Genomic DNA, 25,325 nt, shown 5'->3' on the forward strand with positions numbered 1-25,325 from the left:
TGCTACACTGTCTTAGGTACCCTTTCTTTGGCACAGTAATTAAAAGCCCCTTATTCCAGTCGTCTAGTAGTTCCTCTTCCATCCAGATGTTTTCGATGAGAGGTGTCAGGACGTTGGCGGCGGAGTTTACGTCGACTATCACTCAATCAACTCAAAACGAAATCGCGCGCGCGTATTTTGAATTAAACGGCGCGTAAATTTTTCTATTTGTATTTGTTTTTTATTTATTTTACTAAAACCGAAAATACCGAAAATCCCGGTTTTTGTGAAATGAATACCGGTATTAATTAGACCTAAATTTGGCCCGGTATTCCGGTATTTTCGAAATTCGGTATCCCGGTTTGCGACCCCTAATGTATGGCACTTGGTTTCATCGTTTAAATCTTGATAGACAGGTACAGGCTTATCATTTCCTAGCATACGTGCCAAAAACTACTGTTCGTCTATTTTTCGTTAAATGCTGGTTATTTTTACTTCCGAGATACCGCTTTCTCTCGGACGACGTGCTGTGGGCTCCATATTATAGATTTTTTCAAATTATCTCAAGAAAAGACGACAACTAAATAAAAACTATAGACAAAAAAAGTTACGCCAATACTGAGGTGGGGGCCTGAGAGGCCCACAAGAAACTTTAAAATTAATTTACCTACTGAAATTGCGCGTGCAATCATGTGCACCGTTGTTGACAGCCTCGGCGCAATGAAACTTGAAGGTACTAAAAGATTCGCGTGTGTCGTGCACGTGGGAGAGGAGAAATTCAACAATTTGACTTTTGCAAGGCCTGAGAGGCCCCCACGTCAGTAGTTAAAGGTTAAAAAACAATGTCAATTTTGACGATTAACTGAAAGTCTATTATCTATGAATATAGTAGCGATATATGGTATCCAGCGGCAATGGCAGTGCAAAATTTTGACAATGACTGTAGTTATCATACTTCGAGTTTGTCCATGGAGACGGCAAAAGTCCTTTAGTTGGCCATAAAGTAAACTTAACGGAAAATGTTACTTAATTGATACCGAGGCGCAACCTGGAAGCATTGCTAAGTGTGCTCCTCGTTACTGGTTCATCGTTCGTCATCGTCATTGTTCGTAAAAACCGGGTCGCGGCAGGCAAATAATAAAATTAGTCTTATGTCTTCTCCCTTATTAACTTCGATGGATAAATAGCTAAACCTCCTTGCGCGTAACTGACGTTTGTTGAAAAACCGATTTTTTCAGGCCATCGGATTTTAATTTCAAAAGTCATTGACCAATCCCAGTTCATATAATAACTATTATGACGTTTTCTATTGGCCAAAAGATTTAACTCTCTAAAAATCCGCGTGCAACCATATCCTGCTTAAATATTGTGCACTTTATTCAGCACAGATTAAACAAGCTAAATGACAAATAGAATAGATTGAAATGACAGATTGCACTTGAATTACCCTACTGACTGGGGAATTTTGACTGAAGTTACACGTTCCCTGACTAGTCCGACCTGCTTATTTTCTAATCAGTAAGGCCCAGAACAGACGGTGAAATGAAACTGCAACTTTCTGATCATTCTGATGAATGAAACTGAAACTGACAGTTTCAAACTGGTCGCGTCATGTGTGGTCTCTCAACGGACGCTATGGCAGAAACTTAGATGCAACTCAAAAGTAACTAGCAGTTGCAGTTGCGTTTCACCGTCTGTTCAGGGCCTAAGACCTACCTGAGCGTCCGACTGTCCGCGAAAGGCACGTCGGCACGCGGCACACACCAGCACCAATGTAGGAGTAAGCTCCTCCTCATGAGCTCGCAAATGCATGCGCAAGCGCGAGCGCCGAGTCAGCTGCTTGAGGCAAATGTGGCATTGGAACGGTTTTATGTTGATCCACGTGACCTGTGGTAGCTCCTGGCTTGATGATTATAGCAATCATCAAGTGGTATCTCTCCTGTAATAGTCCTGGGCTGATATCCCTTCCGGGTATTTCTTCTAGAGTCCGCTATAGAGCCACATCCTTACTAGGTGACACATCTTCTGGCTGCATGCTATATCTTTTTATAGTCAGCTCTACTGCAATAATATCTCCTGGCTGATGTCTGTTTATAGCAAGAATCAAGGGCATTTCAACTGCAATGGTATCTCCTGGGTAATCAGACCTACCTGAGCATATTCTTTATTCTCTTTCGTCCTACCTGAGCGTCCGACTGTCCGCGAAAGGCACGTCGGCACACGGCACACACCAGCACCAAGGTAGAGGAGTAAGCTCCTCCTCGCGACCTATAGTATCATCTTCTTATAGCAAGCAAGCATCAAGATGCACCTCTCTTGCAGCAATGGTCCTGGCTGATGTCTCTTTACAGCAAGGATCAAGTGGCATATCTACTGCAATTAAAACTCCTGGTTGCTGTCTCTACCTGTGCACCTATCTCCTGGTCAGTCAGCAGACCAGCCTATTTCCTGGTCAGTAAGACCTACCTGAGCGTCCGACTGTCCGCGAAAGGCACGTCGGCACGCGGCACACACCAGCACCAATGTAGGAGTAAGCTCCTCCTCATGGGCCCGTAGGTGCATTCGAAGACGCGAGCGCCGCGTCAGCTGCTTCAGGCAGATGTGGCATTGGAACGGTTTAATCTGAGAAGAATGGACCCTTTTTAGTTGTGTACCCCAGAAGGTTCCCTTTATCCGATGTGGATGGGCTGTGGGTTATGTGAGGCTCTTCATCAGAAGGCCCCAACTAAAACTCGACACTGTCTTCCGGAACCCAATGAAACTAGTGTTATTGTCCAAGGACATTCGTCCGCGATCTAGAGGCTGCCTAAAGGTCCCTATTTATAAGCCTCTGTCAGATTGTCTTCAATAGAGAAAGGACAATATTTCTAAGAATCGAGTTTTGGGGTTTTTAATTTCCTTCCCTCTTTTAATACGAGTAGTAGTAGATGGTATGGTCATAGTCATGGTCATGGTCATAATTCTAATAGAGTAACACTTGACCGATTGTTTCCTCTATTTACCTAAAGAACCTTGCCTTCGAAAATTCCCCAAATAAAATCGCAAGTTTTAATTTTTACCTGTAAATGAGTGACACCATGCTCATCCAAAGTCTGCTTATCCAAGAACCTTTTTCCGCAGGTCACACAAACATACCGCCTTGTATCCGTGTGTGTGCGACTGTGCTTCGTCAGTGTTGCCCTGCGAAAAAACGTACTAATTGACATCTGCTCTAAATCTTAACTCCTGTACCATCGGCAACAGTGTTAACTATCCATTGCCTGTCATGTCGTCTCATTCTATCGCAAAGAATCACCATTTGATGAGAGCGAGAGCAAAAACGGAAATGGATAGTTAACAGTGTGGCCGTGTGTACCTACATCTTACATAGACACTCCAGCCGCCTGTGAAGATTCCTACATACCTTTGTACCATACTTAGTAGAAGCTTTCTCCGCTGCTCCCAGTCTCTCCCTGTCCTATATCTATCTCTATCGCCATCCGCTCCAGCATCAGACACCTGTAGAGCTCACCTCAGCTAGAAGCTCTCTACACTGTTCCCAGACCCAAACCCTGGACTCCTGAAGGCGTCACCGCATGTTGACGATCTCTTCGCTGTTCCCATCTCTCTTTCACCTCACTGCTGCTCTCCAGCCAGCTAGACTTCTGCAAGGCTCCAAACTTCAGCTAGCCGCCTCAGCGGCTGTGGACTCCTACAAGGAACCTTACTTCAGTTAGAAGCTTTCTTCGCTGCCTCTCAGTGTCTGCCTATCCTATGTTCTGTTCTATCAGACTCCAATCTCTCCAGAGCTGGTCTCACCTCACTGCTGCTCTCCAGCCAGGTAGAAACTGCTGCAGGCTCCTAACTTCAGCTTGAATCTCTCAGCTGCTCCCATCTTTCCTAGACCCTGAGAACTCCTCTACCTACCTTAGGAAGAAGCTTTCTTCGCTGCTCCCAGTCTTTCTCCTGTCTCTACCTATCTGGTGACGTCAGTCTTGGCCTCCTGCCCACCTGAGGTAGAAGCTCTTCCCGCAGCCCGCGACGGGGCAGCGCCTGGGCAGTTACCACCTGGTCTTAAGAGTGAGAACTGCTTGTATTCCGTGCTTCTTACGTCAGAATCAAGACCAGCTTTGCAGACTCTTAGATGGAAGCCCCATTTGACCAGCTGTAGTGACTCCTACTAGATGTAAGCTTCTTATAGTTCTAGACACTCCCTGTGCCTCGTACATCAGACGCCAGCCGCTTCAAGCGTCTGTAGACACTTGGAAGGCGTCACAACTTAGAAGTTTTCTTCGTTGATTCCAGCCATTCCCTGCGCCCTCGTATGTCTTCCACCAGCCACCTCAGTGGCTGTAACCTCCTGCAAGACACTTTACTCCAGGTAGAAGCTCTTTCCATTGCTCCCTGCCTCTGCATATCCTATGTCCTGTTACATCAGACTCCAGACACTCCAGTCTTGGACTCTTGCAAGATCCAGCACCTTGGGCAGAAGCTTTTCAGCTGGTCACAGCCACTCCCTGCGCCTCACACATCACACTCCAGCTGTAGAAGCTCTCTCAGCTGCTCCTATCTCTCCTAGACCTTGGGAACTCCTCTGTCCACCTCACGTAGGAGTACTTTCCTAGATCCTGTGGACCCCTGTAGGACCCACCTGAGGTAGAAGCTCTTCCCGCAGCCCGCGACGGGGCAGCGCCAGCGCCGGCGCCGGTGGTGCTGGAAGTGCACGTGGTCGAACAGCGCCGTCTCCGTCGCGAACTGCTGCTCGCCGCACGCCGCGCACGAGTGGCGGGACTGTGGAGCTTAACACCTGGTCTTAAGAGTGAGAACTGCTTGTGTTCCGAGCGTCTTACGTCATCCGCTTTGACTAGCTCTGCAGACTCTTAGACGGAAGCTTCTCCCTCTAGTTCTATACACTCCCTACGCCTTTTACGTCAGACGCCAGCCGCTCCAAGCGACTGGCGACTAGACTCTTGGAAGACGTCATGCTGCAAGACACTACCCCTGATAGAAGCTCCCTCAGCTGGTCCAAGTCACTGCTTGTGTCCCGTACGTCTGCTGCCAATCGCTCTGGCTACTGAAGACTTCTGAAGCTCCCATGACAGACAGGAGCTCTCTCCACTTCTCCCAGTATCTCCTTACCCTACGCCTTGGACTCCCAGGCGTCATCTCTCTTAGACCCTGGGAACTCCTCTGTCTACTTCAGGTAGAGGTTCTCTCCGCTGCTCCCACCCCTCCTAGACCCCGGGAACTTCTGGTAGAACCTCTCTCCGCTGCTCCAAGTCACTTTCTCTGTCTTTCCTATGTCCTCTGACTCTCTCCAGCCTCAGTCTCCTGTAGGACCCACCTGAGGTAGAAGCTCTTCCCGCAGCCCGCGACGGGGCAGCGCCAGCGCCGGCGCCGGTGGTGCTGGAAGTGCACGTGGTCGAACAGCGCCGTCTCCGTCGCGAACTGCTGCTCGCCGCACGCCGCGCACGAGTAGCGGGACTGTGGAGCTTACCACCTGGTCTTAAGAGTGAGAACTGCTTGTGTTCCGTGCTTCTTACGTCAGAATCAAGACCAGCTTTGCAGACTCTTAGATGGAAGCCCCATTTGACCAGCTGTAGTGACTCTTACTAGATGTAAGCTTCTTATAGTTCTAGACACTTCCTATGCCTCGTACATCAGACGCCAGCCGCTTCAAGCGTCTGTAGACACTTGGAAGACGTCACACCTTAGGTAGAAGTTTTCTTCGTTGATCCCAGCTACTCTCTGCGCTCTCATATGGCTTCCACCAGCCGCCTCAGCAGCTGTAGACTCCTACAAGGAACCTTCTTCAGTTAGAAACTTTCTTTGCTGCTCCCAGCCTCTCTACATATCCTATGGTCGTTTGGTCGTGTTACATCAGACTCCAGACTAGGGCTTGCAATATCGGATAGTTTTCAACTCCGGAATTCCGGTTCTAGTTCCGGAGTTGGTTAAAAAAAGAAAGCGCTTCCCGACAAACACGTACACGTATGTGGCCTCCACTTTAGAACCTTACCCCATCGGCCGTCTGTTCTACGTACTATGTGCCCTGCCCATTGCCATTTTTACCCGACTACGGCCAGTACCGGCGTTAGGGTAGGGCGCGGTTGGGCGACCGCCCAGGGGCGCCGGACTTTGAGGGGCGCCGTTAAGCGGCGCCCCTTTATATTCCCATCTCTGTAAGCGAAAAAAAAACGATGTGTTGGCAACACTAGAATGGAACGCAGTGCTCAATCCGTTCGGTCGTAGCACTACATACATACAGTTTATTTTACTGGGAATCCCCGACCACAGAGAAACACATTATCTATCTCTTTTTAACATTTTAGTTCAAAAGAGTTGGCGTTATTTTTGATGGAGCGGAACACAGCTCATTCTTATTCATTCAATCGGTGCACGCACTTAAAAACAGTTATCGCAATTACATATTTTAAAACAAACAGACGCAGTAATCTGGCGGTCCACGCTAAGTTACGAAGTGCATGTTTTTTTCTTTTTGTCGCCGACTACAGAGTGACATAGGCACANGTGTTACGGCTCTCGGTGATTTTATTTTCTTTTTGATAGCGTAATTATTGACGTAGGTATTTAATTTTTCTACCATAAATTAGTAAGTCTGTTTAATTAAAACTCATTTACCACTTTGAAATCTTTTGCATTTTAACGGTCCTAAGCCCGTGAAAGTATGAAGGGAAAATCGACAACTTATAAATCGTATCGCAATGAATGAAATGCGGCGCGGGCAGGCGCGTACGTGTGTGCGTGCGTAAGCGAGTCAGCCGTGACCACGGTGTAAGTGTTTTTTCATACTGTTTCTGGGTGCTTTATTTTGACATGTTTGTACTGGACGATACAAAAATAAAAAATACGTGTTTTGTCTTTCGCTTCATAGATTATTATATTAAAATTTGGATACTGATACAAAAGTCACCCTGTATATCTATGATGTATTCTTAAAATAGAATCCAATGATGTACCTACCTTAATATCAGGTTTTTAGACCTGGTACCGCACGGAAGTAATAAAATGTCTTCACAATGCGAAACCAGGTCGAAGCACCTTGTACCCTGCACACCTGGTACCGCACCCCACGCTAGCTTCGTGCAGCCAGTGTTGCCTCGCATTCGTAAGAAACGCACATGTCGACATGGCGTCAAGAGAAACAAACAATATCAAAACTGCAAATTGATTATAATTTAATTTGCTACACGATTTATTGCTAATTTAAATAGTTTTTTGTGACAAACATTTGAAGTTGTAACTAAATGTTATTACATAATATGTTTTCTTTAAATATAGCTTATTTAAGTATTTATGCACGTATGTCTTATTTGTAAAATATTTAGACTAAATTATCCCTTTCGGACCCGCGCTTAAACTAGAAATTAATTTGTAATTTTGAAGAAGAATTTTAGGTAATTTGGGGCCGCAGATTACGAATCCGCTATAATTTTCCAGATTTTCCGCCGCCATCTTGGAAAATTCATATACCAACAATTGTATCAAACTGGGCCCTTCACTTCCCACGTACAATTGTGAGGGTCAAAATTGTAAGGGTTTTGGAAATTTTATCAATGGCATGAATTCCGAAAAACGTATTTATAACCAGTAAGGAATAAAGAGGTTTCATTTTTATACCAATATTTGCCATTTAATATTGATTTGTGGGCAAAACCATCTGTTCCATGAGCTCAAAAGTAAATATAGCACTCGAAATATTTCTATGAAGTTTTAATATCTCCTGGATCATGAACTGCATCTCCTGGAAGATGTTGACGATTGAAGGGCTTCGTCTGCTATGCCGCTTGCATACTCAGAGGTATGTATCGTCATGAATGTCTGAGCCTTCATCAGAAGAAGAGGAGTAGTTCATCTGAAGTAGCCGAAACTAGCTTTTGTCATTGTCATCGCTCTCATCCCCAGATGTATTGAGCATCTCTGCGATAGTAGCGTCGTTTAAAATCGGAAACATGGTGCGGAAACCATGAAAAATTAATAATTATGAGAAACTTAAAATACGCATAAGGTATTGTAGGGCCCACGTCGATACAATTGTGTCAGTAAAGTTCGTTAAGCCATTATGCCAAAGTCTTTGCTTACAATTAGTCACTGTTATCACAAAAAGATGCTATTTTTATCTATTTGTTTAATCAATAACTTGTAAATTACTACAATTATAAAATAAAACCATAGTAGGTACTTTCTTTCGCCAAGTCGGGGAGCGCAATCAGTCATGAACTGTACAGGTTGTAACCTGCTCACCAACTGCGCTTCGGACAAAATTTGCACGGGAGGTGAAAGAACGCATCCCGCACAATCGTACGATACTCAGCCCATCCACTTTTAATGTAAAACTAATGAGATAATCTCGATTTTGTAACCCGCACAATTGTATTGGAGCGGTCCGAAAGGGCTAATAAAGTTGCGAATACATATATCAAGGACTTCCTTATCTAAGAACCTATTTTGATACTTAAACGTTTTGAAAACTTAAAATAATTTATGAAAAATTTCAATATCGGAATACGATATTGGCTTCAGTTCCGGAATTGAAATATCGGAAAAAATGTATCCGAAATTCCGGAGTTACGAAATTCCGGAATTCCGGTATTCAAGCCCTACTCCAGACACTCCAGTCTTGGACTCTTGCAAGATCCAGCACCTTAGGCAGAGCTTTTCAGCTGGTCACAGCCACTCCCTGCGCCTCACACATCACACTCCAGCTGTAGAAGCTCTCTCAGCTGCTCCTATCTCTCCTAGACCCTGGAAACTTCTGGTAGAACCTCTCTACGCTGGTCTCAGTCTCTGTCTGCCCTAGACCCTGGGAACTCCTCTGTCCACCTCACGTAGGAGTACTTTCCTAGATCCTGTGGACCCCTGTAGGACCCACCTGAGGTAGAAGCTCTTCCCGCAGCCCGCGACGGGGCAGCGCCAGCGCCGGCGCCGGTGGTGCTGGAAGTGCACGTGGTCGAACAGCGCCGTCTCCGTCGCGAACTGCTGCTCGCCGCACGCCGCGCACGAGTGGCGGGACTGTGGAGCTTAACACCTGGTCTTAAGAGTGAGAACTGCTTGCGTTCCGAGCATCTTACGTCATCCGCTTTGACCAGCTTTGCAGACTCTTAGATGAAAGCCCTGTAGTGACTCCTACAAGATGTAAGCTTCTTATACTTCTAGACACTCCCTACGCCTTTACGTCAGACGCCAGTGCTCCAAGCGGCTGTAGACACTTGGAAGGCGTCACAACTTAGATAGAAGTTTTCTTCGTTGATTCCAGCCATTCCCTGCGCCCTCGTATGTCTTCCACCAGCCGCCTCAGTGGCTGTAACCTCCTGCAAGACACTTTACTCCAGGTAGAAGCTCTTTTTATTGCTCCCTGCCTCTGCATATCCTATGTCCTATTATCCAGACCCTTCAGCCTTGGACTCTTGCAAGATCCAGCACCTTAGGCAGAAGCTTTTCAGCTGGCCACTCAGCAGCCACTCCCTGCGCCTCACACATCACACTCCACCTCTAGAAGCTCTCTCAGCTGCTCCTATCTCTCCTAGACCTTGGGAACTCCTCTGTCCACCTCACGTAGGAGTACTTTCCTAGATCCTGTGGACCTCTGTAGGACCCACCTGAGGTAGAAGCTCTTCCCGCAGCCCGCGACGGGGCAGCGCCAGCGCCGGCGCCGGTGGTGCTGGAAGTGCACGTGGTCGAACAGCGCCGTCTCCGTCGCGAACTGCTGCTCGCCGCACGCCGCACGAGTGGCGGGACTGTGGAGCTTGCCACCTAGTCTTAAGAGTGAGAACTGCTTGTATTACATGTGACTTACGTCGGAACCAAGACATCTGCAACGACCAGCTTTGTAGACTCCTAGATGGAAGCCCCATTTGACGCAGTTAGTGACTCCTAGATAGAAGTTTCTCCCTATAGTCCCAGACACTCTATTCTTCGTACATAAGACGCAAGCTGCTCCAATGGGTTTTACACTCCTGGAAGACATCATACCTTAGGTAGAAGCTCTCTTCGTTGATCCCAGATTAGTATCTGCGATCAACGTAGAGAGCATCTGCATCCCATACATCACACTCGCTATAGTTGCTCCGGCCAGCTCTAGACCTTGGAACCTTGCCTCAGGCAGGAGCTCTCTCCGCTGCTTCCAGTCTTTTTCCCATCTCTGTCTATCTGATGACGTCAGCCCTGATCTCCTACAGCCCCAGCTCAGGTAGAATCTCTCTCCGCTGCTTCCACATCTAGACCCTGAGAAATCCTGCAGCCCACCTCAGTTTAGAACCTCTCTTCGCTGCTCCCAGTCTATCTCCCATCTCTGCCTATCTGATGACGTCAGCCCTGGACTCCTAAGCTAGAAGCTCTTTGTTGCTCTCCTCCAAGACCCTATTAACTCCTGCAATCCTCCTCAGGTAGTAGCTTTCTTCGCTGATCTCCTCCTATATCCTGTGGACTCCTGTAGGGCCCACCTGAGGTAGAAGCTCTTCCCGCAGCCCGCGACGGGGCAGCGCCAGCGCCGGCGCCGGTGGTGCTGGAAGTGCACGTGGTCGAACAGCGCCGTCTCCGTCGCGAACTGCTGCTCGCCGCACGCCGCGCACGAGTAGCGGGACTGTTGAGCTTACCACCTGGTCTAAAGAGTGAGAACTGCTTGACTAGCTTAGCCCCATTTGACTAGCTATAGTAACTACTATATAGGAGCTTCTCTCTATAGTCCCAGACACTCCATTTGTCCCCTACATGTACCGCCAGCCGCTTCAGTCTGCTAAGGACCCTTGCAAGGTCCAGCACCTAAGGGAAAAGCTTTTTCCCTGATCCTAGACACTCCCTTCGCCATGTGTATGACACTCCAGATGCTCTAGCCAGCTGTACACTCCTGTAAGATACTTTACCCTAGTTAGAAGCTCTCTCAGCTGGCTCCTGTCACTGCCTGTGTCCCGTACGTCTGCTGCCAATCACTCTGGCTACTGTAGACTCCTGGACACTCCCTAACAGACACTCTCTGGTCTGGCTCCCATCACAGGCAGAACCTCTCTCCACTGCTACTACTCTTCCTCCTGTCTCTGCCTATCTGATGACGTCAGCCCTGGACTCCTAAGCCCACCATAGTTAGAAGCTTTCTCAGCTGCTCCCATCTCTTCTAGAGCCTGGAAACTCCTCTGCCTACCTCAGGTAGAGGCTCTCTTCGCTGCTCCCAGTTTTTCTCCCATCACTGCTTATCTGATGACGTCAGCCCTGATCTCCTACAGCCCCAGCTCAGGTAGAATCTCTCCGCTGCTTCCACATCTAAACCCTGAGAAATCCTGCAGCCCACCTCAGTTTAGAACCTCTCTTCGCTGCTCCCAGTCTATCTCCCATCTCTGCCTATCTGATGACGTCAGCCCTGGACTCCTAAGCTAGAAGCTCTTTGTTGCTCTCCTCCAAGACCCTATTAACTCCTGCAATCCTCCTCAGGTAGTAGCTTTCTTCGCTGATCTCCTCCTAGATCCTGTGGACCCCTGTAGGACCCACCTGAGGTAGAAGCTCTTCCCGCAGCCCGCGACGGGGCAGCGCCAGCGCCGGCGCCGGTGGTGCTGGAAGTGCACGTGGTCGAACAGCGCCGTCTCCGTCGCGAACTGCTGCTCGCCGCACGCCGCGCACGAGTGGCGGGACTGTGGAGCTTACCACCTGGTCTTAAGAGTCAGAACTGCTTGTGTTCCGTGCATCTTACGTCATCCTCTTTGACCATCTTTGCAGACTCCTAGATGGAAGCTTCTCCCTCTAGTTCTAGACACTCTCTACGCCTTTTACGTCAGACGCCAGCAGCTCCAAGCGACTGGCGACTAGACTCTTGGAAGACGTCATGCTGCAAGACACCTTACCCCTGGTAGAAGCTCTCTCAGCTGGTCCCAGTCACTGCTTGTGTCTCGCACGTCTGCTGCCGATCGCTCTGGCTATTGTAGACTCCTTGAGCTCCCATCACAGGCAGAAGCTCTCTCCGCTGCTCCTAGTCTTCTTCTCGTCTTTGCCTCTCTGCTGACGTCACCTCTGGGCTCCTGTGACTCACTTCTGGTAGAATCTGTCTCTGCTTCCAGTCTCCACCTACCCTAGATCCTGAGAACTCCTGCCGCCCACTACAAGTTGAAGTTCTCGTCACTGCTTCTATGCTAGACCCTATTTACTCCTGTGCCCACCTCAGGTAGACCCTGGGAATTGTTTCTCTCCTCCTAGATCCTGAGAACTCCTGCAGCGCTCCTCAGGTAGTAGCTTTTTTCACTGCTCTCCTATCCTAGACCCTGGGAACTCCTATCCTGCCCACCTGAGGTAGAAGCTCTTCCCGCAGCCCGCGACGGGGCAGCGCCAGCGCCGGCGCCGGTGGTGCTGGAAGTGCACGTGGTCGAACAGCGCCGTCTCCGTCGCGAACTGCTGCTCGCCGCACGCCGCACGAGTGGCGGGACTGTGGAGCTTACCACCTAGTTCTTAAGAGTGAGAACTTCTTGACTAGCTTAGCCCCATTTGACCAGCTATAGTAACTCCTAGATAAGAGCTCCTTCTTTACATCTACCGCCAGCCGCTCCAGCCAGCTACGGACTCTTGCAAGGTCCAGCACCTTAGGGAGAAGCTTTTCCCCTGATCCTAAAACTCCCTGCGCTATGTTTATGACACTCTAGACGCTCTAGCCTGCTGTACACTCCTGTAAGATACTTTACCATAGTTAGAAGCTCTCTCAGCTGGTCCCTGTCACTGCTTGTGTCCCGTACGTCAGCCGCCAGTCGCTCTGGCTTCTGTAGACTCCTTGACACTCTCTAACAGACACTCTCTGGTCTCCTGGCTCCCATCACAGGCAAAACCTCTCTCCATTGCTCCCAGTCTTCTTCCCGTCTCTGTCTCTCTAATGACGTCAGCTCTGGGCTCCTGCAGACTCACTACTGGTAGAATCTGTTACCGCTGCTCCCAGTCTTTCTGAAGTCTCTGCCTACCGAAGACTCTGAGAACTCCTCAGCCCACCTCAGGTAGAGCCTGCCTCCACTGCTCCCATCTCTCCTAGACCCTGGGACCTCCTGCCCACCTGAGGTAGAAGCTCTTCCCGCAGCCCGCGACGGGGCAGCGCCAGCGCCGGCGCCGGTGGTGCTGGAAGTGCACGTGGTCGAACAGCGCCGTCTCCGTCGCGAACTGCTGCTCGCCGCACGCCGAGCAGGAATAGCGGGACTGACCGGGAAGAGTGGGGGTCTCGTGGAACTGCCTATGTGGTGGGGATAGGGGATATAGTGGGTGGAATAGGGAATATAGTGGTTGGAACAAGGAATGCTGGACTCAGGCTGCTACCAATCGATCAACATGGAAAGCATTGGGGGAGGCCTATGTTCAGCAGTGGACATCCTATAGCTGAAATGATGATGATAAAATATAGTGGTAGGAATAGAGAATATACGGGATCTAGGCTTGGTGTTATAAAAAAAAAGTTCAATACTTTCAAAAAAATACAAATACCTAAATACAGTGCACAGGACTAGCGAGATCGATAAGGGTGAGGGTCTCATGGAATTGCCTATGTGGTAGGGAATAGAAATAGGGCATTTAGACCGGGTAATATTTATTTGCGACACATCAATCAAATCAATCAAAATAGGGCTCAAGTTTGAGAAGAACTCCGGAGGCCTCAGGGTGTCAGAACGCATAGTTTGGGAACCCCTGGCCTAAGGTACAGTGCATACGAATAGCGAGATGGCCCGGCAGAGGTGGAGGTCTCGTGGAACTGCCTACGTGGTGCGAAAAGGAAATATAGGGACAGGAAGTTCGATGTAGGAAATACGGTGGTTAGAATAAGGAATATAGTGGTAGGAATACGAAATAATTAGTAGTTGGTTTATACAAAGTAACGTCAAAGCGGTAAAGTATACCTATATATACATATAACTGCCAACTTACATGTGAAACTTCAGCCGTACTTTAGAAGTGAAAGATTCGTTGCAGTTATGGCACGTCACTATTTGGGGATCAGATGTCGGTTCTTTATTCTTCCTGCGGCGTGGTCTCTGGAAAGCAAAGATTTTGTTCATTTTTTTAAAGCTGATGTGCAGATAGCCAGATGTGCAATACCCTGTAGGAACAATACAGTATTAATAGAAAAATACCCAGAATCCACGTTCGTTTCATCCACGAAGACGCGCCCCACCAATTTATGGTCTCGGTCGCGCGGGGTGCGGGGAGTTTGATCCGACCAATCCGAGCGGCATTATTGTAGTGTGCGTGGGCACTCATGGATCATTTAGCGTGTACCGATAACACTCAAACATTAGCGGAAGAACGGTGGGGCGCTTCTTCGTGGATGACACGATCTATATTAGTACCTATTAATAGAAAAATACCCAGAACTATTGGTAGAACAGATATCTTACCACAACTAGCAAGTCGTTATCAGGCGTTACTACCCTAGGTCGGCCTTGCGCTCTCTGAAATCAAATCAAATCAATCAATTTTATTTTATTATCATTCAAAGTTAAATGAGAAACGATTTCCACAAAAACTGTGCCAAACTTTGAAGTTTCAGGCACTGTGATTTGATAGACTTTGAAAGTTTAAAAAAGTTAAACGCCAAAAAGTAAAAAAGTCCCGTTATAACTAATTTAAATAAATTGAAAATACTTAATTGAGTAGAATAAATGTGAGAATAATAAATAAAATAACTATATACCTAAACAGCTGTAACATTCATTTATTTTCCGTGTTACTATTTAACCCTTAACCAGGCCTTGGTTAAAATTAGTCACCAAATCAATTTGAACTTAATGCTGTGAAGATACGGTTGAAAACCAATAACTTTTTTTTGAGCCTGCTTAAGAATTAATCCAAGACTTAACTAGGTATCAAAGGACTTTTTTCTACGCGGTTTATACTTATTATTATTCTGTGCTACTACATACTTTGCAGCAACATTTTAAATAATCTACTAAAGCCTGGTCCGTGAGCACGTAGAATTTTGTCCAATGACCCCAAGCTAACCATCCTTATCGCTTGCGCGTAATAATGTTGCTGTCGCGCTCGCACACTCACCGCGGGCGCCCGTCTGACAGTCGCGACAGCAATATAATTACGCGCGAGCGATAAGGATGGGTAGCTTGGGGTCATTGGACAAAATTTACGTGTTCACGGACTAGGCTTTAGAAACATAATCTCAGATTAGAAAAATACAACTACAAATTATTCAAATCCTTAAGCTAAGCGAGACAGGCTTATATTAGGTACTATCTCTGTTTCACAGTAAATAACAAACTGATGGTAGGCATACAAATGTTATTTTCTGACTACCCACATCAAAATAACTTTTATGAAATCCTTTCTAGTCGGCATGCAAATAGCGCAAAACGAGACGGACTATATTTCTATTTCATTCGGTGCAATAAATAAGAAACTGAAGGTAGGCATACAAATTGTAGTTTCAGACTACCCGCACCTTACTAACCTTTAGAAAATCTTATGTCAGCACGCAAATAGCTCAAAATGAAAACTATATCACTATTTCATTCGGTAAAGTAAATAACAAATTGAAGGTAGGCACATAAATGTTATTTTCTAACTACCCGCATCAAAATAACTTTTATGAAATCCTTCCTAGTCGGCATGCAAATAGCGCAAAACGAGACGGACTATATTTCTATTTCAGTCGGTGCAATAAATAAGAAACTGAAGGTAGGCATGCAAATAGTAGTTTCCGCCTACCCCACATCAATATCTCCCTTAGCGCAAAATGAGTCAGACTATATTACTATTTCATTTGGCACAATAAATAACAAACTGAAGGTAGGCCACACAAATTTTAACTTTCCGTCTACCCCCACCATATTAAACTTTATAAAATTTTTATTATGTCAGCATGCAAATAGCGCAAAATGAAACAAACTATATCACTATTTCATTCGGTACAGTAAATAACAAATTGAAGGTAGGCACATAAATGTTATTTTCTAACTATCCGCATCATATTAACCTTTATGAAATCCTTCTTTGTCGACATGCAAATAGCGCAAAAGGAGACAGACTAATATCACTATTTCATTCGGTACAGTAAATAATAAACTGAAGGTAGACATACAAAAAGTTTCAAACTACCCGCATCATATTAACCTTTAGGAAATCCTCCTTAGTGGGTACGCAGATAGCGCTGTCCTCTTTACTCTCGGACTTTCTCTTTCTGCCACGACGAGGGATTCTGCACTTATGGGAGGATAGGCACACTTCTGATGTGAAGATTCGACTACAAAATTACATAAATATTATAAATAATGACTACAAAATTAAAATTGAACGAAACATGTAGGTAGATGATAATTTGATATTCAAACTTACCTACAGTTGAAGCATTTGTGAATAGTCTTTGGACAAGTCTCTTGTTTCTGGTGGCCCTGAAAATGTCATATCTGATCAAACGAGTGTTGTTTTTTATTTGTCATGCTCTCTATAGAAAATGAATGGAGATGAAAGGCCATGGCTGGAACATGCTTATAAAATGCAGAAGCCTGGCAGATTGACAAGCACAAATTCTTAGAGTAGGCGCACACCGTTGATTTTTCGTCGGCCGATAGTTTAGTCGGGTAGTTGATCAGCATGGGCATGTATGGGAGTGCGCACACTACGCCGATTCGATTTGGCCGATTCTTCATACAAATTAAAATCGGTCACAACTATCGGCCAACTAAAAATCAACGGTGTGCGCCTACTCTTAATCTTTCTCTGAGGGTTTGTTCCCACGGCAATACAGTTTTGCGCGATCCCGCATAACACTGAACACGAATCATGCATGAGTAAAATACTAAAGGAGATCCTGCAAAAAACAGTTCCTGCAAAAAAATGGATGTCTCGGTAGTAACAAGCCGTGCAACCATCTGAAAATTGGCAATCTGGTATGATCTAGGTAGGTAGGAGTACCTAAGTCTAATAGAAAATGCGAAAAAAGTCCAGCTATAGGTACTAAACTAAAGGCCGGTCTGTGAGCACGTATAATTTTGTCCAATGACCCCAAGCTACCCATCCTTATCGCTCGCGCGTAATTATGTTGCTGTCGCGCTCGTACACTCACTGCGGGCGCCCGTCGTACAGTCGCGACAGCAGTATAATTACGCGCGAGCGATAAGGATGGGTAGCTTGGGGTCATTGGACAAAATTCTACGTGCTCGCAGACCAGACTATACCAGGGGAATACCTGTTTTAATAGCATTTACCTTCGCCGCATTGAACAGGCTCTCCAACTGTTTGGTGGCATCATCATCACCGGTCTGAACTATCCAGATCTCATCATCGCTGCTGGCCAGGGCTTCTTGCTTCACCTCTGTTTTGATCAGTAAGGTAGAATCCGCCTGTAAGGTTTGGTGAAGATTTTACGTTTACAATCATGGTGACATGGTACATTTCATAGAGATATAGAAAGATGCCAATTAATGCGCTGAGTTCAAAACTCAGCATTATAAATTCACACACAAAGTAATCAAAATGTGCTCATTATCCACTGCAGTATCAGTACTCAACGTTCGAATAATCTTTAGTACTAAGCAAACAATGTAAACTGTTTGCATTATGACGTCGCTGCTGTCACGAGCAATGTGTTCTGTTTTTGGGCATATTGCTGCGACACCGGCCCCGCCCCCTTGTCACATCTCCCTTTAGTTTCTGTGATCTGTGTGTTGTGTATCTTTTCATAAATGTTACTTAAACCTTTGCTTTGCACTGGAGGGAAGTCGAACCTTAATTAGGAACTTCTCCTAATGTTCTTCTGATTAATTTCGTTGCGGGTCCAATGACAGTTTAACTTTCCCCCGGGACAAACTTGACCTTCACTGGTTGGGTTGTTGGCGGTCAAGCTGTAGCCTGGCTAGACAGGAGTTGCAGCGGTGGGAACGAGAGGTGGGAATAGTCCCGTTTACTCTCAAAGGAGATTTTGTTGATACCCACTATCTATAGTCCGGTCGCCGACTATAGCTAGTGGGTATCAACAAATTCCAAGCTACCCATCTTTATCGCTCGCACGTAATTATGTTGTCGCGCTCGCACACTAAGTGCGAACGCCCCGTCGTACAGTCGCGACAGCAATATAATTACGCGCGAGCGATAAGGATGGGTAGCTTGGAGTCATTGGACGAAATTCTACGTGCTCGGCGACCGGGCTTTAGTACAAACAAAACTTAGGCAATTTTTTCATAATTTATAATCTACGAGGAACAAGTCGCGCGCAAAAACTAATACGAACTAAATTGAACAGCAAATAAAGTAAAATGAAAACTACACAAACCGATTCAGCGTTGCTGAGTAACTTGCCCACGTTGTCTAATGGTGGTACAGGACTCTCTAGAAAATTGGAAAAATATGTTAAAGACCAAATTAATGTTTATTTTACCATGATGACAAGAAAATTAAATACTCTATAGACGACGAAGACCATTTTCTGTTCAAATGAGCTTGTCTCTTTCACTCCACTGTATTTGAGGGTACTTAAAACACCTTTTTAATTTGTTTGTCCCTTTCACTCAAGCTCTAACATTTGTGAGGGTACTTCTTACCTTTTTTATTGTTTATCTTTCACTCAAACCTAAACGTTTTGTGTGGGTACTTAGCACCTTTTTGTTTCTCTTTCACGCAAGCCTTAACGTTTTGTGAGGGTACATAATAAAATTACAAACCTTTGCTACCGTCGTTCTCAGTTCTCTTGCAAGAACTTCGAGTCCTTCTGGCGATGGGAGACGCTGGTTTTGACTTTCCATCTTCTGAAGATACAAAATGGAATTTATTATAACTGCTTACGTACCACAATGTTTAGCAGAAATAGCTAGATAGAACGACAGAGAGAGAGAGAGTGAGATATAGATGGATAAAAAAGTATCATTTTGCATTTTTACAAACTAAACAAAGGCTCCTTGGGGGAGGTCTTTGTCCGAAAGTGGACGTCATTTGGCTTAAACGAAGAAGCTAGAATTTTTTTGCAGCTGGGTAAGGGTATACATAAAAATGGTTGCTAAAGCCTGGTCCGTGAGCACGTAGAATCCCGTCCAATGACCCCAAGCTACCCATCCTTATCGCTCGCGCGTAATTATATTGCTGTCGCGACTGTGAGTGTGCGAGCGCGGACCAGGCTTTAGAAAGAAATGCAATTTCTTACTTCTTCATTTATACAACAACTTATTTACCTTTTTTGATCATCTCATCACTGTCCATAGGTTTCTGAACTTCTTTCTTCTCATGAGCCGCCTTCAAATGACCTTTCAGCCATTTTGCATTTGAATATCCTGCAAGTAAATTTGCATCAAAGGAAAACAATTGATTACTCTCATAATGACGAATTTGTTTAGTAAATTCTATAAACATAATCCCACTCTTCCCGTGGACGTCGTAAAGGTGACTAAGGAACAAATACGTGAACATCAGGCCTCCCCAACCCGTCTGGCCAGCGTAGGGAGTGTAGGGTGTAAGCCTGTAAGCCAAATCCTCCATCTGCCTCTGGTAAATTAGAGGGTCGTGGAGAATAAGACTGACCAATCAGATTGCGTTATTTCCACATAACTGAGTTGCAGAATCCGGGTCCATCAGGTGAGGTGTAGGCCCAGAATTCCTCGATCTGGATAAAAAAAACTTCTCCGCTCAGCTACGGTTCAGAACTTCGGAAATATGTTTGGTTAGTCCCTGTTTTTTCCTGAACTAGGTTAAAACCTGTGTTTCAGGCGAGACAGTGAACTGATGATGATGATGATGATGATGATCTAACCGTAATCACAAAGGGGGCAAGGGTAGACCGCCCCGTCTTCCAAATCGTGCTTATGTTCTTCTCCATGATCCATGACTTCCGATAGCTCAGCAAAGATCTTTTCGCAAAACCTGTGGATCGATTGGAAATTAATAAACCAACATTTGACAGCAGCAGAAATTTATTGTTAACTAGCTTTTGCGCATGGTTTTAGCTCTGTTGCAGAAGGAAGACCTTATAAAACGTTCCCCTTTCAAAAACTGGGATTTACTATGTTTTCCCAAAGTCAACGATTTTCTCTTTACCTTTGCACCTAACTACATTGATTCAGTTGTATACGCGTCAAATATTGGACTGTTGGTTGGAGACACTGATATGTAATTTAAGCCAATTTTAGAATGATTTTTTCTCAATTTGATTTGGGTTTTATATCTACTTCTTTTTTTTTGTGTTATTTTGCGCTTTTTTCAAGAATGTCCTAAATCTATTAAATGTCTTTTGGACTACAAACTACCAGTGTATGCTGACCTGCATTTCAATTCAGTTTCCGTATTATTATCAGCTTGATATTTTCCCAAAAACTCCTTAACATCTTCATCTGCGTCTTCCAAATTGTCTATGATGTTTTCGTCTATATCCGCAGGCTCTATGATTTCCACATCGCTAGAGCTTTCATCGTTATCCTCATCTTTAACGATAACAACATCGTCTGTACACCTGGGATCATTGTCTATAGGTTTAGTTACTATTTCCCCATCAGACCCAATTTCAACTTTGACAAACTCTACTTTTTCGTTCTCTTTCTTCTTATTAATTTCTTTATCGTTTATTAAATCTGCGTTGAAAGTAGTTTTGAAGTCAATCTTTTTCGTCTTCTGGAATATGTACTGCTGATTGTTTCTTATCACCAGGTATTCATCAGGGCCCAATGATTGGTTTGGGCCCTTCATGCGACTTGGTTTGAAATTTTCTTCTAAGCATCCCTCACAAATTATCTTTAAGTGACTTGAAGTTCTTTTTTGGGGAGACGCCCGGTGTCGTTTTTGGTCTTCTTTATCGAATACATAAAGTTTTTCGATTTTATTCTCAACGAATTTACCACAAATTATACAATTCTGGTTCTCCGCATCTCCTATCAAAATCCCATCGTCGTAGTTTACAGGTTTAGAATTCCAGTTCTTATGGACTGACCGAGAAGGATCAGTTTTGCGTACATGCCGCCGTTTCTCGTTTAGATTCTGACCTTCATACGGGAGAGAAGCAACTGGAGAATCTTTGAACATATTGAGAATTTCTTCCCTAGTATATCCAGTAAAATCATCTCCTTTGAATTTGTCGTCATAGTTTTTATAGTTGTCTCTTATCAAGCTTCTTGGAGACTTATTCCTATTAGTAACAGGGTTCAAAGTGGTATATGTTTTAGCTGTGCTGGACTCCAAATACTTTGTAAACTGAGCTTCGAAGACGGAAGTGTTGTTGCATACCAGTTTAAAAGGCAACGTATTGACAAAACTACGTCTAGGACTGCCTTCTCTGCTGGACCATCTGGAAACTGGGCTTTCGACTATATTGTACTTTCTAGTTTCTTCGTCCCCAACATTTTCCAGGTCAAATTCGTCGACGTCATCAGTGTATTTGATGAACGGTATCTTCTCTGCTGATAGATCTACGTGTGGGTCTTCGTTGTCAAAGTGTATTTGAGACGCTCGGATTTGAGTGCCATCATCAAGTTCATACTCAAGATCGTTGGGATCGTTGCTTGGTTCCAACATTTGGTCAAAGCTCTGAGAGGGCAGTGCTTGGTCATAAGGTTGGGGTAAAGCTTGATCAAATGATTGGGGCAAAGATTGGTCGAATGTTTGGGATAATACTTGGTCGTAACTTGGTAGAGACATGACTTGGGAGTCTAAATTGTTTTCTGTGCTCATGAGGAACTGATAGATATTGTCATTTAGGGACACTGGCTGGTTTCGAGTCACGGAATTTATGTCGACTTCAAAACCGAGGGTCGATCTGGAATTTTAATAACTTAATTAACTGAAAATATTTTTTAAGGCAAAATAGTTTAAAAACAACAATATAAATAGAATACTGTGTTGATTTCACAGGTTGTAACACTTGTAACATATTGATAGAGCAAACTATTTTTTTTTATGCATAACAAGGCAGATATTTGACCACAATCGCACCTAAACTTAAGTGGGATGCAGTCTAGGATGGTACATATCTGCCCTGTAAGTGCCTATTCACTCTCGCCTTGAAAAGACCCGGATTATAGTCTTCGGGAAAGACAGCAGCAGGCAACAAATTCCAGTCCCTAGCTGTTCGCATTATAAAAGAGTCATCGAAACACTTAGTGCGAGCTGGTGGTTTGAAGTGCCCTGAATGTTAAGGGGCCTAAATACTAATAAAAGTTGAATTTTTCACATTAGCCTTATAATGTTGAAGAAAATCTAAAAACCAAAAAAATACTTCAAAAACAACAAAACCTTACTTGGCTTTGACCAGGAAAGACTGGAAGTCGTCAGTAGGTTCAATTCTCAAGGCCACTTCTTCTCCGCTCACATTCTCCATGCAGACTATCAGAGGTGGCTGAGCCTGCGCCATATTTGGATCTATAGAGGTAATAATTATGGTCAAGGAAATAGGAACGGGCTTGGGAAATTGGAATAAAAAAGAAGGGATTGTTACAATTGAAACTTATTATATATTTTAGTCCGAAGCCAATTACAAGTATTGTGTGAAATGCATGCGTTAAGAAGAAAAGCATTAAACATTTCTTTAAAGGTTTAAATACTTAACTTTCTTGATATAATCTAAAAAGTAATATTTTTTGTGACTATAGTATGTAGGTACCTACTCAAACATTGATAAAAAAAACTTATACAACAGCCCTGTAGTTTAGTACCCTTGTAGATTGAGTAGGAAAAACTTTATATCGCAATATGCAGGTAAGTAGGATGGTAAATTCAAGCATATTAGATATTTTAATATTACTTTGTTTAAATGCAAAGAAAGCTATTTATTATAAGTCATTACTGAAATAGTGCTGCATGTTATAAATAATTATCAAGAACTGCTAGAAACTTGAATAAAATATAAAAGCCATTGGAAAATATATTATGTTTAAAAAATATGGACACAAATCAATAATGCAATAGTTTGTAAAAGATCGCGGAAAAGTTTTAAAAGTTTTGCGAAACTTGGGGCTAAAATATTAACTTTTATTTCTCGAAAAAGTAATCGATTCCTTTCCAGCCAAGGCATGTCAAGAAACCATCAGGCAACATGATTATTATGATTATTTATTGACACTGGCCATATCAAAGTATTTTATTTCAAGCCAGTAACAAATCCCCAACTGGCAAATATTTTGCCAAATTTCACACAGAAATACACTAAAACTACTCATAAAAGTTATGTAAACCATACAAAACTTACCATGAAATCTTGTTTCACTAAAAAAACATTATTTTTCAAAAGCAACTGGCAGATCTACTGAAAAATAACAAATGAATTAATATTTTGCAAGCCATTTGTGTCAATTTCAAAACAAAAACATTCTAAAATCCATAGAGAATGAGATAATATCCGGTTAGCAAATGTCAGATGCTGTAATTTGATTGGTCAGCCACTTTGCTGTCATGAATAGGGATGTCAAATATTTGTTTCCTTCGATTAATTAATCGAACTATTTCAATTGAAATAATAATCTTTATTGCAGGAGCATGACTTATGTTTACCGTGGTAAATGGAGGATCTGTGGGTCCTAGACAATGTGCACATTGTAATCGCAAACGAATCGAAACTTGGTCGAGAGGCCTTTTTTTGTATGAAGTTTTGTCGGATACGATTTTCGATTCGATCAAAAAGTGTAAGTTGTCTAGGGGGGACTGGGGGAGCTGATCAGCCCCCCTAGACAAAACGCACTTTTTGATCGAATCGAAAATCGAATCCGTCAAAACTCCATACAAAAAAGGGGCTTTTCGACCACTTTTCGACTGGTTTGCGATTATAATTTGCACTTTGTCTAGACCCACAGGATTGTTTATTTATTTATTTATAACATGAAACAGTTAAATATTTTTACCCGACTGCGCCAGAAGGAGGGTTATTTAATTATTATTTAATTCTCTTTACTTTTTTCGCCCTTAAATCACACTTTCTTTCTCACAATCAAGCATGAAATTTTCTTTCTTCTGACGATTTTTTTAAATAGTGATTATGTTACTGTAAAAGCTCGAATTGCAGTAAATCCTAAGATATTCCAGTAAAACCTAACATCTACCAATGTCTAATGGTAAATGTCCCAAAAGGTTTGCGATTCGAACTCTTACCACCATTTCGTTGGTAAATTTTAGGATTTACATTAACCTTCGTATACCCGCGCCAAAAAGCATTACACATATACCCGCGCACGGTCTCTCAGACCGAAAGTTGAGCTCGTGTTTTATAGTTTAATTGTGTACTGTATTGTACTATAATTTGCTTTAAATTATACGTTAAGGTTATAATTGCATAAATAAATTAAAACAAATTTTATATTTATAGATGTTTTGATTTAATCAGCCTTTAAATCAGACTTAAAATTTAAACAAAATTTTATATCAGCCTAAATTTAATAACATAAATAAACTTTTTTTCTTTTGAAGCCTAAAAAATTACTATAAAATATAATTAATGGAAGTATCCTTAGTAATATAAAAGAACAAAACAGTATTTATCGCTAGTGGTTTCAGTGGAATAATAACCGGAACATACCATAACTGCATGCTCGTATAGTGACAAAAATACTTATTGCATCTGACAAATCACCCTTCTGCTCAGAATCGGTGTTGTTCTCCTGCACTTCTAAATCATCCACCACCTCATCACTGTCACTCTGGTCATCATAGTTGGAGTCCGAATCTTCACATTCTAACAGCGCCCTTTATCCTTTCTTCGTTCATTATGACGACAAAAATGGCTAAAACAAATTAATAATAATAAAATACAGTAATACCTAATTGATATGAAACGCCACTAAAATATGACAATACATTTTATTGAGTAATATTGTAAAATAAAACAATAGTAACATACCTGAAGTAGAAACACGTATACCCGCGTCGGTCTCACAGACCGAATAACAGTAAAAAGTGACACACGTACACTTGGCAGCAGCGATCGAACAACACTAAACAATGGCAGGTCACAAATCATGAAGCTACTAAAAACCGCAAAGTCATAGAGTTAATACTTTTTGAAAAAACTCCGAATTATCAGTTCGTCGGTCTGAGAGACCAACGCGCGGGTATAGGAAGGTTAATGGCACGGTAAATTTTGAAAAACAAAACATGTCATAACGTGCTCAGCGCATCTCATCATCATCATCATCATCAGAAATTACTTCAATTGGAAAAAATCGAATCTATCTTAATATTGAAGTTGCCCTCTTTGTATTTCTAGTCGCTCACTAAGTAATGTAGTCGCACGGACAGAATTTTAATATCTAAAATGGATTAAACATAACCCACTTTTTGTAAGCTCGTTCTGCATTTGATTATATTAATCAATATTCGTCGTTAGTTAAGTTAATTTTTCGCTTACTCAAATTCATACCGCTCAAGTTATTAAAACAGTAAGTAGGTATGCCATCATCAGTCGCAAGTTATTTTTTAGTCGATGG

General features: G+C 43.6%; 1 protein-coding gene across 1 annotated transcript; it reads right to left on the reverse strand.

Annotated features, from left to right (window-relative positions):
- Nucleotides 1–1,663: 1,663 nt before the first annotated feature.
- Nucleotides 1,664–23,122, reverse strand: LOC114362279 (PR domain zinc finger protein 5). The gene is made up of 16 exons (XM_028317594.1): nucleotides 23,099–23,122; nucleotides 22,152–22,272; nucleotides 20,186–21,670; nucleotides 19,679–19,788; nucleotides 19,104–19,202; nucleotides 18,600–18,683; nucleotides 18,212–18,267; nucleotides 17,148–17,282; nucleotides 16,276–16,331; nucleotides 16,054–16,183; nucleotides 14,328–14,381; nucleotides 13,858–13,964; nucleotides 12,998–13,171; nucleotides 3,039–3,159; nucleotides 2,446–2,601; nucleotides 1,664–1,878 (listed from the first exon to the last, which is right to left on the reverse strand). The coding sequence occupies exons 2-16, from the start codon at nucleotides 22,262–22,264 to the stop codon at nucleotides 1,678–1,680; spliced, it is 3,081 nt and encodes a 1,026-aa protein (XP_028173395.1). The 5' UTR covers nucleotides 22,265–22,272; nucleotides 23,099–23,122; the 3' UTR covers nucleotides 1,664–1,677.
- Nucleotides 23,123–25,325: the final 2,203 nt, after the last annotated feature.

Source organism: Ostrinia furnacalis, unplaced genomic scaffold (assembly GCF_004193835.3).
Source record: "Ostrinia furnacalis isolate ACB-3 unplaced genomic scaffold, ASM419383v2 OfSCF6327, whole genome shotgun sequence".
NCBI lineage: Eukaryota > Metazoa > Arthropoda > Insecta > Lepidoptera > Crambidae > Ostrinia > Ostrinia furnacalis.